Source organism: Cryptomeria japonica, chromosome 9 (genome assembly GCF_030272615.1).
Source record: "Cryptomeria japonica chromosome 9, Sugi_1.0, whole genome shotgun sequence".
NCBI lineage: Eukaryota > Viridiplantae > Streptophyta > Pinopsida > Cupressales > Cupressaceae > Cryptomeria > Cryptomeria japonica.
This window is the reverse complement of record NC_081413.1, coordinates 58,344,267-58,359,693: the sequence shown is the minus strand read 5'-3', so window position 1 is coordinate 58,359,693 and position 15,427 is coordinate 58,344,267. Positions and strand designations below refer to the sequence as shown.

Below are 15,427 nucleotides of genomic sequence, written 5' to 3'. Positions count from 1 at the left end.
CCTCAGCAGAATGGTGTCGTTGAACGTAGGAATCGCACAATTACTGAAATGGCTCGTTCTATGATAGAGCATCGAAATGTTCCTAAGAAATACTGGGCTGAAGCAGTTTACACTGCAGTCTACCTTCTGAATCGGTCACCTACACATGTCGTCAAGAAGATGACTCTTGAAGAAGCTTGGTCAGGACGCAAGCCTAAAGTGGGCCATTTGAAAGTCTTCGGTTCTACGACTCATGTATGGATTCCAAACACCAAACGTGCTAAGCTAAATTCAAAGAGCCAAACACTTATGTTTACTTGTTACAGCGACAACCACAAGGCCTACAGCTTGATTGATGTAGAGACAAATCATCTCATTTTCAATCGTGATGTTGTGGTTGATGAGACTACTAGTCCACTCATGCCTCCTACTACTCCTAGTCCTGCAACTCCATCTATGCAGACTCCTGATGTTGGTGTTCATCTTCCTCTCGGTTCCCATGATGGGAGGGCTTCAGAGCATTCTAACTCTAAAGATGAGGAATCTACCGATCCAGCACCACCTGATTTTCCACAGGATTCGCATCCAAATGACTTTGTTCGAGAAACTCTAGGGGATGTTGTTCCTCCAATGCCAGATGTTGGTACTTCTACCCTCAGACCTAAGTGGTGGGCCAAGACTATCGGAGATCTTCATGATGATGAGCTTATTGAGGGCAGATCCGCTCACAGAAAGCTCAACCAGCAAAATACAGCCAACTTTGCACTTATGGCCAACATCCACAACATCCATGAGCCCCAAACGTATTTCGAGGCTAAAGGCATTCTTGAGTGGGAAAAGGCTATGAAGACAAAATACCATAGTCTTCTGAAGAATAACACTTGGGTTCTTTTTTATTTGCCTCATGGAAAGAAACCTATCAGCTGTAAATGGGTTTACAAAGTCAAGTATCATGCAGATGATACTTTGGATAAGTACAAGGCCAGATTGGTTGCTCGAGGTTTTACACAGCGGGAGGGCATTGACTACGAGGAAACTTTTGCTCCTACTACCAAGATGAGTACAATTCATCTTCTTCTCGCCATTGCAGCTCCGTTTGGATGGAAACTTCATCATTTGGATGTTAAGAGTGCATTCCTCAATGGTGACTGGCAGGAAGAAGTTTATATGACTCGACCTCCTGGCTTCAAGGTTCCTGGTAAGGAACATCAGGTTTGTCGATTGGTAAAAGCCCTCTATGGCCTGAAGCAAGCCCCTCGAGCTTGGTATTTCAAGATTGATCAGTATTTGGTTGAACATGGTTTTCAACGCAATCCCTCTAACACTAATTTGTACGTCAAACTTTCTGGTGATGGGATCCTTTTTCTTGTTGTCTACATGGATGACTTGATCAATACTAGAAATTCAAATCATTCGATTGCCGCAATCAAAGAAGACATGTGCCAAGCTTTTGACAGGAAAGATTTGGGGCTTCTTCATTATTGCTTAAGTGTTGAAGTCTAGCAGACTGATGACAGTATCTTTATTTCACAGTCCAAGTATGCCCGCAGTTTGCTGGATAAGTTTCGAATGCAAGATTGTAAACCTACTTCCACACCTATGGAGAAAGGGCTCAAGTTATCAGCCAAGTTTGATTCACCTGCAATAGATGAAACAAAATTCAGACAACTAATAGGCAGCCTTATCTACCTTACTGCCACTAGACCTGACATAAGTTTTGCTGTCAACTACATCTCTCACTTCATGACAGCTCCAAAAGCTGATCATAGGATTGCAGCGAAGCGAGTACTGCGATATGTTAAAGGCACTTCAAACTATGGCATTCTGTATAGCAGGTGCAACGATCCAAAGCTGATTGGTTATACTGACTCAGATTGGGCAGAATCAATAAATGACAAAAAATCCACTTCTAGGTACGTATTCAGTTTGGATAGAAGTAATAGGATGTGGCTCTTTCCTCAACCAAAGCCGAATACCGGGGAACAGCCAAGGCCGCATGTGAGGCACAGATTGGCTCCGGAGGATGCTCTCTGACATGCAGATGCCACAGACAAGTCCTTACCCCTTGTATACTGATAATCAAGGGGTGCTCAAACTAGCCAAAAATCCAGTCTCCCATGAACGTACCAAGCATGTCGAGCTTCATTGTCATTACATCCGCAAGCTGGTAGAAGACGGATCAGTTCAGTTGCAATATGTTCCGACAGCAGATTAGACTGCAGATATTCTCACCAAGTCTCTGAGCCCAGATAAATTTGTAAAATTCAAGGGGCAACTTGGTGTTTTTGACAGATTGACCATTAAGGGAGAGTGTTAGAATAATAATTCTATATACTGTTAATGGTCAATTAGGTTGTTAGGCTTCATTAATGTCTACAATTGTAGTCGGTAGGTGACTTAATTAATATCTACAGTATTATGTTACTTCTATAAATGTAATCTTTTCTTTGTTAATAAAAACAAGATATTTTACCAATTCATTTTGCTGAACAATCCCAAAGCATATTCATTTCATATAAACATTCACATGAAATTTAACTAACATGTAACACAAGTAGAACACATAATATATACGTGTAAACCCTTACAGGAGGAAACCACGGTAAAATAGCTTCAACCCACTAGAGGCACCAACCCCTCATTCTAATTCACAAGCACTTGCCCACTAGAAGCACCAACCCCTCATTCAAATTTTACACCTTTTAACAGATGATGAATGATCCTATTCTTCACAACTTATGCTGTACTTCTTTCTCTCAACTTGTTTTTAAACTCTTCTATAGAATGACAATAAGACTGCTACAAAAATCTCTTCACAATGAAGTTCTTTATACCACCTTTGATGTTGCTATAAATCTGGTCACAAGCCTACTACAAAGTGATCGCAATCTCTTCTTCATAATCTGCCTGTGAATTCCTTCTTGCTATAGGTTACTTATAGATCTATCACATTATGCTCACAATCACTTCATATAGATCATCAACAAATTTCTAATCTAACTCTTCTTAAATTTGAAAAGATCTTCACTTGACTCCCTTCTCTTCTCAAACTGGTGTATGTATTTGATTAGTCTTTCTCTTTATTGATTTGGATGGATATTTTAAATTGAGAGAGGTGCTTCAACCTTTGTTAGCACTCGGAGGTGATTTGGCACTGAATCGACTCAGTTTGAAGAAGATTTGAATTTATGGAATGAATCACCCCTGCCTCTAGTGCCAATATCCTTGCTTTGTTCGGATCTGAGGTCTGATTCCAGGTCATTCTCCACATCTTACATGGCAGTTGAGACCGTTTAAAGGTTGTTGGGTTGGTATAAGACATTGGATAACAATTTGGAGTGGTCACATTGAAGACATTTGATGTTTAGAGTGGGGGCAAACAGTCCCAGAAGTGACTGTAACTGTATGACATACCTGCGGCAATATTTCCACTGTTGTAGGTATGCTGACCTGCTCTAGTCCTTCTTCACTCATTATATGAGATATTTAACATTGAACATCTTATTATCATTTTGGTTTCGTGTATTGGCTTGTAATGATTTTTTCCAAAAAAAGAAAGTGTAACAGCGGTTATAAGGACACTGAAATTTAATAATAGTTCAATCAGCAGTGTGATTCTATCTTGCATTTTTATATTGTCATATCATATTGCCGAAAAAAAAAAAATTAGGGGAGGTTGTTACAATAAAGAAAACTAAAAAGAATTATAGAAGAAGATTTAGGGCTCTTCTTTGCAGCTTAAGTCTTCAGAGTCAACACTAGGGTTTTAAAGTGGTACTTCAGAATTTTTGAAAACAATTTTTTTTGCAGCTAAAGTTTTCTGAGAAGAGGATCTTCACACAATACCTAGCTTTGATATTAAAATAAACAAGCCAATGAATTGGCACATATCGTAAACATTGAAGTTGATCGTTCACAATGAAGATGTGATCAAATAACACAAATCCAAAATTCGCAGCAATGTCTTTGATCTAAATGATGTGAGAGCTCTAGTGTAAAGATATCAAGTCTACAAGGCCAAGAAGGCTCAAACGATAGTTAGCAGACTTGGTGAGTCACTAAGTACATTACTTAATAAAACTAATGTTCTCAGAGACCACGATGAAGTTTTTAGACATTTATATAATATAATTCTTTCTTGGTGATTCATTCCTAAAAAACAGCACATGACAGTAAAATTTAATTCCTTGGAACCTAGCTTACTATTGAGAGTGATCAGAGAAAATAGATAGCATGAATTAAATATTAAAATCCTTTTGGCTGCTCAATGGTCAAGGTATCAGTCTGACAGGAGATAGTTTTAATTTTCAAATGCAATTCTTTCTATATACTTAACATTACAAGGTAAAATCTCAACATTTAAACGCTGGGATTTACTATTGCCCAACAATCATAGCAGCAGACTCTTGAATTGTCCCCCATTATGAGATGTTAACCCCAGAACTATTTTGCTCTGTGGTGTACTTGCCTTCAGGAAAATCTATGGTATTGCGAGAATTTATTATAAATGAACAGTAAACTTAATCAAAAATAAGAATGCTCTTGTTCACACTCATAGTTGAAAGAAAAATATAACATCAATTATGAATATTATACTTGGAGGAATTTTATAAGAAACTTGCTGGGAACTTGGAAGCTTTGGAATATTCATCATTTATGTTCTGTAAATATGTCTATTGTCCTGCATGTTCAAATGAACAGCCTTTAATGATTTCCTTGTGCTTGAATAAGAAATTCTGATATTTTGCTCCCTAGACATCAGCCTTCTCAACTTGATGAAGAAAATCTATGCACCTATCCTTCAGAGGAAAAAGAGAAAGTATGGCAAAATCAATTAAATGAATATAGAAGTGAATACTTAATGTTTAACTTGGGTTCATCCAGTTATTCCTCTTTTTTTCTGCTTTTGACAATAGATTTTCATGGACATGATAATCAGTAAAAAATTACTTGGGATTTGGAGTTTGACACCCCTGCAGAGACCATTTTGTGCTCTTAAGCTTAATTAGGCGGACAAAAAGTAAATGTAACTTTTCAGGACAAATTGTACGCACATCATGATCAGCAGTTATTAATTGCTAAATTCCATTTAAATTTGCAATACGCTTCAGATGTTTCACCTGCTCTAAAGAATAAATCCTTCTTGAGGTATTAATAATACAAGTGAATGTACCAGTCACCCAAAGAGTATTATATTAATTTATCTATTCTTTGAAATTGGTGATTAACCTTGTGGGCAAACCTTAAAATATCTTGAACAGCAACATCATAGTTATAATCACTTTCTCTTGCACATTACTTGTGCTGCTCCATCCATGGAATTAGAGGAAGACAAAAACGAAATTCTCGGGTTTTCTCATCCTTCCTCCAGCTCTGCCAAATAGCATTTGTATTGTTTTGTTTGGTTATGGGTAAAGGGTCTCAATTTTGTATTACTGTGAGGCTGGTTGTAAAGAGGACCACATTAGTTTGTTGAAGGGGTTTCTCAATAGCCATTTAAAGGCGGATCTGTGTTTGGCATGTTAAGAAGGAGCAATAAAGTATTTTCTTGATGTTGATCTATGTGGAGAAGGGACATTTATCCATCTGTTTAAGGATTAAAATATTAGTTGGAGGCAAGATATGAAGTACCTGTAAAGAGGATCACTGTCACCAATGCTGGCATATGAAGGCGCCAGCAAGCTAAGGCTTGCAATGAGCATAAGCAACACCTGCCCTGTTTGATCCGTCATTCCTGGCACTCTGCAATTTCTCTTACCTGAAAACATTTTAAACTGTTGACATGAGCCCTCCATTTGGCCATTAACTTCAAATAAAAACACCTGATATCATGTTCTAAAAAAATTCTATTTTAAAGTAAGTTCATATAACTTGCAAAACAAAAATTCATTTAAAGTAATTCACTAACTTCATATAACTTGCAAAACAAAAATTCATTTAAAGTAATTAACTAACTTCATATAACCTGCACACCAATACAGCATATAACACAAGTGCATTTATGACCGTGAATACCCTCGATCAGAAAACCCAAACATATGTAAGAAGAAAATATCATACTGATGCTGCATGGATACTCGGGGACTTAACCCACAATAGTCAATAATAAGGCTTTTAACAAATTTAAAGACCATATTACAGGTATACAAGTGGAAATTGATGATGATATTACATATCTTGTCATAGGGACAAGATTTTCATGCCTTCAAATGATGTTATTAAACAACATAATGTTGTCATGTCCCCATTTGGGATTTGTCTTAATTTAGCCCTGAGACATCAAATTTAAAAATATAAAAGTGAGAGTTGTAATTAATAATTATAATTATATCAGAACTGAATATATTTCATTATAATATTTACTTTAAAATTCTATGAATAGGCCCAAGGGTAAAACTTATCTCTGATTTGTAAATAGATTTTGCTGATCATAAATCTCCCATGAAATCTGCTATAAATTCTTACAGTTCTTCATCTATTCTTATTTAGTTTTTACCCTTTTTTCCACAAAAAACGATGATTTGTAACTTCAGTTCTGAAAGGTTTGCTGATTTTTCCTCAAAATCGTGGTTTCAAGTTTTAGTAGAATAACCATTGCCATTATGTTGTAATTTTTTGCTTTATTTAGTTTTCTATTTTTAGAAGTGGTTGTTTCTTTTTAGAAACATCACCATTTGTAATCACCTATTTTAACGGCTCTCTGATTGAATAAATTCATCCAATTAATTTTTCATCTCTTGCAGCCTAGGATTAGAATAGGACTTCTCTAGGCCATTTCTCAGTATGCTGGAATTGATATTTTCAAAACAAATTTGGCTGGTTGAACTTGTCCATCATATGGCTTTATGACGAAAACCCTTGCAAGGAATATCCTCTACATTAATGAAAGATCTAACATGGAGGATTCATTGGTGATTTCACTCAAGAATCACAGCTGGGCTTTATTTTTTGGTTTGCATCTTCAGTTTCAGCATAGAGTTAAAAACAGTTTTGAGAGGGGACCAGTTAAGAAAGATTGGAGTTTAATTGCAGATTTATCACTCTTTGGCTTGGCAGCATCTTCTAGGCAAGCTGTGCAGCTCTATTCGAAGGTTTTGGAGCTGGACGTCCCTTCATTGAGAGTAATTGTTGCTGCTAAAGTGGCGCCTAGGGTTTATTTGTGGAGCATATTGCCAAACATGGCCAAAGGAGGCTTTCCCAAGGTGTGGCATCCAAATATGGAGTCTCATGTTTGCTCGTTGTATTGTTGTTTCAATATTGTAAACTTTGTATTTTTATGGGTCTGTTGGAAATAGCATTGTGATTTATTTCGATGATCTCAGTAGTTCATATTTTCATGATATATTGTACTTTCAGTTATGAAAATAATTCTGAAAATTATTGCTGAATGTGGGTACTTCTGAAAAGGATGTTTTAAAGAGTTATTTGCTTTGCTCACCTTCTTTAATGCAAACAAGTTTATTGCAAAAACTACTTCTGCATTTTCATATACTTATCTAAAACACATTCAAACCAGAAACAAAACAAAAAAAACAAGGATGTATGTTACATGTACATAGGTAAATCATCATCAATAAGTAAAATAGTGAGAATTTTTCTAGTTCACTTTATTGGTGTTTAAGTTTTTTGCTTCCATGACTTGTCTTTTATCCGTCATGGCAAATTAATATTTTCTTCTATAATTCTTTCCTACCCTTCAATTGTGATTTCTATATAGGAGAGAAAAATAAATGCACTTTGACAATAAAAGAATTTAAGTATAAAAAGTTAAATCGAACATTCCATGAAGATGCTTGGTGAACATGGCTGTATATTGTAAAAATGTGTCATTTCAATGCAATTCCAAACTATAGAGAAATAAATTCAATTCATATAATGCAAATAAACACTACGGAACCATAGTTTTATGTCACTAGCAATAAAAAAATTGTAGTTGGAAAAACAATGAAAACCATGAGGCTGAATGTCAAAGCTTATTTAGAGCATGGGTACACATTGCTTTTCCCTAACGGTATATAGACTCAACCCCATACTTAAAGAGGATAAAATTTTAACACCATAGTTTTACAACTCAATGAGTTGCCAAGTACTCACCAATATATTTTTACACCAAATTTCTCCATAGCAAACTCACAACTCACTACAGCCAAGTTTTTGTTGATTTTCTGCTAAGTCTCCATCAAGTTGCAGACACGTATTCAACGACTCTATGAGAATTACTCAGCCCTTGTGACAAACTAACTTTGGATGCATAAAAACAAGAAAAAATATGAAATTCACACTCACATGATTTTGGCCTTTTTTTAATTATGAAAATGGCATGTGCCCTAAAAGTCTATGTGATCTCAAAAGTCTTCATATGGGCATGGTTGCAGAGGCTCCAACCCTCAACCTTATCTGCACCACGACAAGGAATGTGCCAAGTGCACTGCCCCTTGACTCCACTAAAGGCACTACCCACCCCACCACCAAACTCATTTGATACATTTTGGCACTATATTTTGCATAAAAATTTTAAAAATTAAGAAACTTGAGTATTTTTCAAGTTGCCAAGTCAAAAAATGTTTGGCCAATTGACCCCAATTAAAACCTAAATTTTCAAGATGTGTTTTTGCCAAGGGCTTGTATTTGATCTCTAGCTTTTTCAATTTAGTCTACAGTTTTGTGAACTCATAGACAACCATCCTTATCCAAGCAACTTTCGAGTTTTGAATGATACCTTGGGCAACAAAGGGCTGGTTAGTTTTCAAAAACATTGCTCCATTTCCTAGTACTGGATTTGCTAGAATTGTCAACAAATAAATGATAATAGTTCATCAATAGAACTATGGAGGACGTGGAGGACGTAGAGCTAACTCAACAAGAGTAGGTTCTATCTTCTACACTTTGAGTTGAGCTTAGGCTCGATATTCCCAAGGGTATTAGCTTAGACTCGAGATGATATTCCTAAGGGTATACCTTAATAGTACTGAGATCACACAAAATTGACAATCACAATATAACGACAACCAAACCAAACTTATGGACCTGGCCCAAAGATAGTCATTAGATCAAGAACAGCTAGTTGCCTCAATAACTCCTATATAGCTGATAAAACCCACATAGAATGAATTCATATGAGGTTCACTGAAGACAAATCCTTGGATATATCATTGGGTTATGAGCGAATAGAAACAACTCATACTCCTAGTTTTCTTTAGAAGGTATGAGATTGGTAGGGTGTCCAAACTAGTGCCTATTCATTGGGCAACAAAGTCAAAGCATTGAGAAGAAAACAGACAAGAAAAGAAGAACATGCAGCTAAGCATTTACATATACACCAATCAACAGAATATGCTTAGTAACCCAAACACAATTGCATATATTCATGTATAAAATGAGGGAAATAGATATAATACTTAAAACATTTTCAGAATGTTATGTTCATCTTACCCAAAATTACACTCACACCAACAGATGCGGCTAAGGAAAATCTCTATCCACATCTAAGAAAATCTCCAAAATACATACAAAGTGCCATGGAGGCATTCCACAACAAAACCCTATCACGATACTAATCTTCTTATATTTCACAAGATTGTAAACCCTAACAAATTGGACTATGGTGTTAATGGATGCCCTACAATATTTATAGGTGTTTGGAGACCACACAACAAACCAACCTCCCAAAAAATGATAACTTTTTACCACATATACACATAGGTGCCAAAACTACAAACGATAACACTATAGCATTTTAGAATCTATGTCTTCAAAACAAATCCCGCCCGAAAATGGGCATTCCAAATCAAACATAACTTCTAGTAGCTGAGACAAACGACATCACTAATATTGATTGGTGGAGCAAGCAAAGAGAAAACATGTTATTGGGCCCCAAGAAACCCACAAAACATTTAAAATTTGACCATTGCCAAATCTAGAAATTGGTAATTAAAATCTTCAAACCCCCAACAAGAGGAGTTGTTGAGAGTCAAGTCGTGGCAAGAGACAAGAGCAAACTCAAAACTCCGATGAGAACATACTCATTGGAAGTTGGCCTTTGGGCCAGCCATTCACTACCAAACATTAAGCATCAAAGAAGAACACACCCATCACAAAAACCCCAACGATCAAAAAACCTCATCAAACATCAAGTGTTAGACAAGAACCACAACGCTTGTTAGAGGAACAAACAAAATACTAAAATTTGCCACCCACAACACTCAAACAAATTTAATCATATCATCAATGGTTGGAGGATAACATGGAACCTGTCGGGGGTTTTCCAAGAACCATGGGAAGCCCTAGCACAAACTCTTTGCTGCCTTCAAATTTTAACACCTCGCCAAAATCAATGATTGGTGAAACATAGGGAAACAAGAACTTATTTGAAGGTTCCAAGAACCACCAAAAGCTCTGAATCATCTTTACTTAACCAATTTTGCATGAAACTTTCACCAAACAAAAGTTGGAAGCCTCCAACAAGCTAATCCTCAAAATAACACTGTGAAATTTAGTATTATCTCGCACATTTTGCCCAAGTTGGCATCTTGAGCCCCTTCCAAAAACACAGTTAACAAAGGAGGTCCTCTGTAATGTCCCCACTTTGAAATAGAATTTAATAATAAATAATAACAAAATTTAAATATTAAAAATTAAAATTGAAATTAATCTTGATTTATTTAATAATTAAAATTAATCTACACTAATTGATTATATTATACACTAATTTAAATTAATATAAAAGTATTTATACTAACCAAGAAAAGTGAATATTAACAAAAGTAAATCAACTGCTAATTAAACAAAGCATGTAACCAATCCACCAAGGGTCACGACTTTGTGGAGGCAAGCATAGTTTGGAGGAGGACGTGACCCTCATTTAAGCCATATCTCTCCCCAAGGATCGGGGCTGCTGAAGGATTTAAAAAAGAGAGACAGCGATACTTCTCACAAGGAGATAGAAGGAAGGAATGGTCAAGTCTGCCAGCAAGGAAAAAAGACGGGAATCTATATTACCTGGCAGCCAGCGATCAGATCAGATCAGAATTGTTATTAAGTTACAAGCAACAACATCCTTGTTTGGGTGGTATGCTTGGGGATGTGCTTATTACATATGCTTAATATATAAAGCCTCACAATGTTTTTATCCACAATTTAATAGTAATATTAATATATATGAATATTAATATAAAATATTAATAGTAATATTTATAGAATGCAATATGTATGACAGTCATATTTAATATCATATATAGTGGCAGACCAGATCTGATGCATGTCAGATCTGTTTTTCCTTTACAGCCATTAGATAGACTAATAATTAGTGTTTAGGGAATGGTAGTGTTAATAATTTATATAATAGCCTTGGGTAATATTATCTGATTCATTTATTTATGTACATATATATAGATATAATGTTTGATCAGACAAATAACAATATTAGATTGTAAAATCAGTATAATAATGGAATTACTTTAAAATATTTCTGCCATTACTACCAGTAACTAAAGAGAGGTGATGGATTTGTTTCTAAGAGGGGCAGTCTAAATCTAGTCAATAGGTTGTTTCCCAAGAAAGGGTGGGGATCAGCAACCCGAGAACCTTGAGGACAGGGTCCAAAATGGGGTAAGGGCTTGGATCTGTAAACTTTGAGGGAAGCCTATTGAAATTGGTATCAAAGCGCTTGGCAACATGATCATTCTCTTCCTCTTAGACTGGAGTAATGCAAGGGTTAAATGTCATAATTGTTGAAGTTAATCATCTTAAATTAATTAATGAACAATTTACTTATCAATCAATCAAATCAATAGAATATGGAATAACACACATTTGATTATTTTTGCTGAGCCAGTTTCTTATTTTAACTAATCTAAGTCATATTGAAATAATGATTAATTATGATTAAGCAGGGGGCATTACATCCTAAGAACTACATTGGAGGACAACCATGGTTCGAAAACAATGAGAAATTCCCAACAAGAACTTCATCGAAAAACTGCTAAGGCACAAAGGAAGATATCAATGCTCAGCAATAGGGAAAGAACTAGGAATCTAATCTGGAAACAGTCAAGATTAACTAGGAATCCGTCAGTGGTTCTGATGGTTCTTAGAACTATCATCAATGTCAACAAAGATTCCTAGAACAACGACAAACTCTAACCAGTCATAACTTCTACAGATCAACTCCAAACTTCCCACAATTTAAAACACAAATACCTATTAAAGCATTTTACAAGATTGAAGGCTCAAATCAAACCCAAACTTAGTCAATTTTTTAATATTTGAGTTTTGGGCTATTAGCTAGGGGAAAGGGTGTTGGCCCAAGATTTGTCGTTGCGCCAAAAGATCCACCTATTAACACCTGATACAAACACCAAAGATAAACAAACCACAAGAGGTGGTTAAGCCATGTCACGAATCCTCGATGGCGATGCTAAACAACCAATGGGACAAAGGAACCAACCTTCCAACAATCCTCCTCCAGCACGACCGAGGGATTTGAACCCATGACCAAAGCTCTGATACAACTTGTTGGCCCAAGGTTTGTTGTTGCGCCAAAGGATCAACCTGTTAACGCCCAATACAAACACTAGAGATAAACAAAACACAGGAGGTGGTTAAACCATGTCACAAATCCTCGAGAGCAGCGTTGAATAACCAAGGGGACAAAGGCAAAAGACCACATGGTAACCCTAAAGTCTTATACCATAGTAGTTATTTACAAGGGACTAGGAATTGGGTACGTAAAGGGAAGGGACTCAAGCCAAAAAAGGGGGGTGATAGGATTGAGTCCCAACAAAGCTCAAAAATCTCATCATTGTTGGCTTCCACCACCCTACTTATCATGTTGAGAGTATAACACTCAAGTTCGATTCTTGTATGATGCTTAGCTGCTTCATCCTTCCCTAAGCAATTTGTGCACATAAGTTACTGTTTCATCAATCTCTTCCTTGTTCAATTCCCCACTTTCACTATCAATGGTAATCTCATTGTTATGCCACAGTTATTATTTTTTTAATAGAGCTTTTCGTGAAGTGTTTGGCCAACAAGACTATCAATATTTGTACCAATAGACCATTCAATATCACCTGCAAGTGTGTTTTTACTCATTTTTTGTATTACAGTGTTTTTTTGAACAATTATTAAACCTATTCATGAAGTTGTATCAATCCATCTTTTAACTATATTCTACTAATCCCCAAAATTCTAAATTTTCCTCAAACTTAAACCACGCCCCTAGGCCCAAGATCACGGCTCACCATGCCATAAATCTATAAATGGCACTTATACAAGGAACAACCCAACATCGTTTAATATATTTAAGACCTTAAGCTATTTAAAATCGGTTTTGAATGACTGACAGTTAATCTGGGCTTTGACCCTGTGCCTCTCTGTCTAGCACACAGGTAAGGCGTGCTGAGATTAAATCAAATTCCTTTTGACTACTCTATAAATGCCAAAAAAATTCCCAGGCGTTGCGAAAAACTAAATAGAATAAAAGAATGTTTCAAGTTTATCAAAGGCTGATTCGTTATTCCTATTCAAAGATGCTAGAAGTTTAAAACCAATAAGAAAACTTCCTATATCTGAAACGTATCATCGTTCTACAGGGCGCGGGATCTAGATCTGTTCTACAGGCTCAAATTCGTGCATTTATGTACTTCTTTTTATTTTCCTGTGCTATGCTCTTATAAAAAATAAATTAAAAAAGATATTTCATCCAAACAAGAAGCCACTATAGGTTTTAACTGGTGATCAGTTTAAAAGATAAAATAAAACAAAAAACCGGTTTTAAACAGCAACCTAAATAGAACAACGGTGTACCTCAGCTTTGGCCGCCCCTTTGTTTAGCAGTCTCTCTGTAAAAATTGAAATAAGCCTTCCTAATTCGCCCTCCCTATCCCTAGATACGCCTGAGGCTTAGTCCAGGTACTTCAAACGTGGAACAACTAACAAAAAACCTCTCCTAAATAGAACAACGGTGTACCTCAGCTTTGGCCGCCCCTTTGTTTAGCAGTCTCTCTGTAAAAATTGAAATAAGCCTTCCTAATTCGCCCTCCCTATCCCTAGATACGCCTGAGGCTTAGTCCAGGTACTTCAAACGTGGAACAACTAACAAAAAACCTCTCTCTCTCTCTCTCTCTCTCTCTCTCTCTCTCTCTCTCTCTCTCTCTCTACGCCTGCAAACTTAATTAAATAGAAGATACCCGGAACAGCACAAAAATGATTAATAAAGATTTCGGGCATGGCGTTGTTCTATGGAGGGCCCGTCAAATTTTGACGGACGACCTTTCCTGTCAAAAATTATTACCGATTGAAAGATACTCTTCAAATGTTAGATAGCACTCTTATTTAGGGAAAAAGGTATCTAATATATATAAATACAAAAAGATAAAGACAGCAAACCCTAAAAATTGAAGCCATAGAATTTCAAACCGTTGCATGGCTGCACAGATTATAACATAATCATTTTAGAATTAAAAAACACAATAAAAAAATCGATCTGGTTGCATACAGACTCCAAACCATAAAACTCACTGAAACCATGGCAAGTAACATACCTCAAGATTCCGCACAAATTGTTTCGTGCTGTGAACAATGCCAATGAGAAAAACTGGGCAGAATTTGGAGGAAAATTTTACGAAACCCTAACATAGCAGATATTTTTAAAATTAGACAAACCAAAACCAGTCTCACTATAGTTGCTGCTAAAAGCGGATTTAAAATAATCTGGGTTTTAGGGCTCTACCAAAATCTGATTTGATTTGATGATCTAGGTATCAAAATTTTGCCTCCCTTCAAACAAAAATATTAAATGCAAATATGTTTTGAGATGGAGACAATTGAGCTGGGTGATGCAAGATTACTGCCTGTATTCTGTGGATAAAAAATTATCCCACTTCTTGTTTTCAAAGCTTACTCGAAGCTCAGTCAGTCTCACTTTATCAGCGTTGTACAACCATGGGGCTCATTAAATTCGTCAGATATGGCATAAATTCATATGTGATGTGAAATAGTGAATAAAAAACAGGGGAGTTAAAGATGGTTTAACGGTGTCCAGAAATGGTTTCTGGAGCAATGTGACACAGGTATTCAGGCGTGAGATATGTATTCGGGTCAGCCGTCCGAGCCCAAGTTCACCAAGGAAGCCTATCGGCTAATAAAAATTGTGAAATAAGTATTTTGGAGAATTTTTTAATGTAATAGCATATTGATAAACGGTTAAAAAAATTGTGAAGTTTGGTACATGATATGATTCTTATTTATCTTTCATTTTTTATTTATTTAATTTTATTATATTTAATTGTATATATTCATTAATGTGTTTGGAAATTATAATTTTAGTTTTGAGGTTCATTTTCAAATGAATGTTTCATATATTAATATTACTATTAAATTATGGATAAAAACATTGTGAGGCTTCATATATTAAGCATATGTAATAAGCACATCCCCATGCATACCA

The 15,427-nt window shown here is 36.0% G+C and overlaps 1 protein-coding gene across 4 annotated transcripts in view; it reads right to left on the bottom strand.

Moving 5' to 3' along the window:
- The window catches only part of LOC131033516 (uncharacterized), a 67,897-nt gene extending 52,772 nt beyond the window's left edge, over positions 1-15,125 (bottom strand). For 2 of the 4 annotated variants that reach the window (XM_057964748.2, XM_057964751.2), the window contains exons 1-3: positions 14,711-15,125; positions 14,523-14,609; positions 5,611-5,737 (exon numbers count right to left, since the gene is read on the bottom strand). In XM_057964748.2, the coding sequence (XP_057820731.2) occupies positions 5,611-5,711 (101 nt within the window). In that variant the 5' untranslated portion in view covers positions 5,712-5,737; positions 14,523-14,609; positions 14,711-15,125. The other 2 variants (XM_057964749.2, XM_057964750.2) reach the window with 2 other exon arrangements.
- Positions 15,126-15,427: the final 302 nt, after the last annotated feature.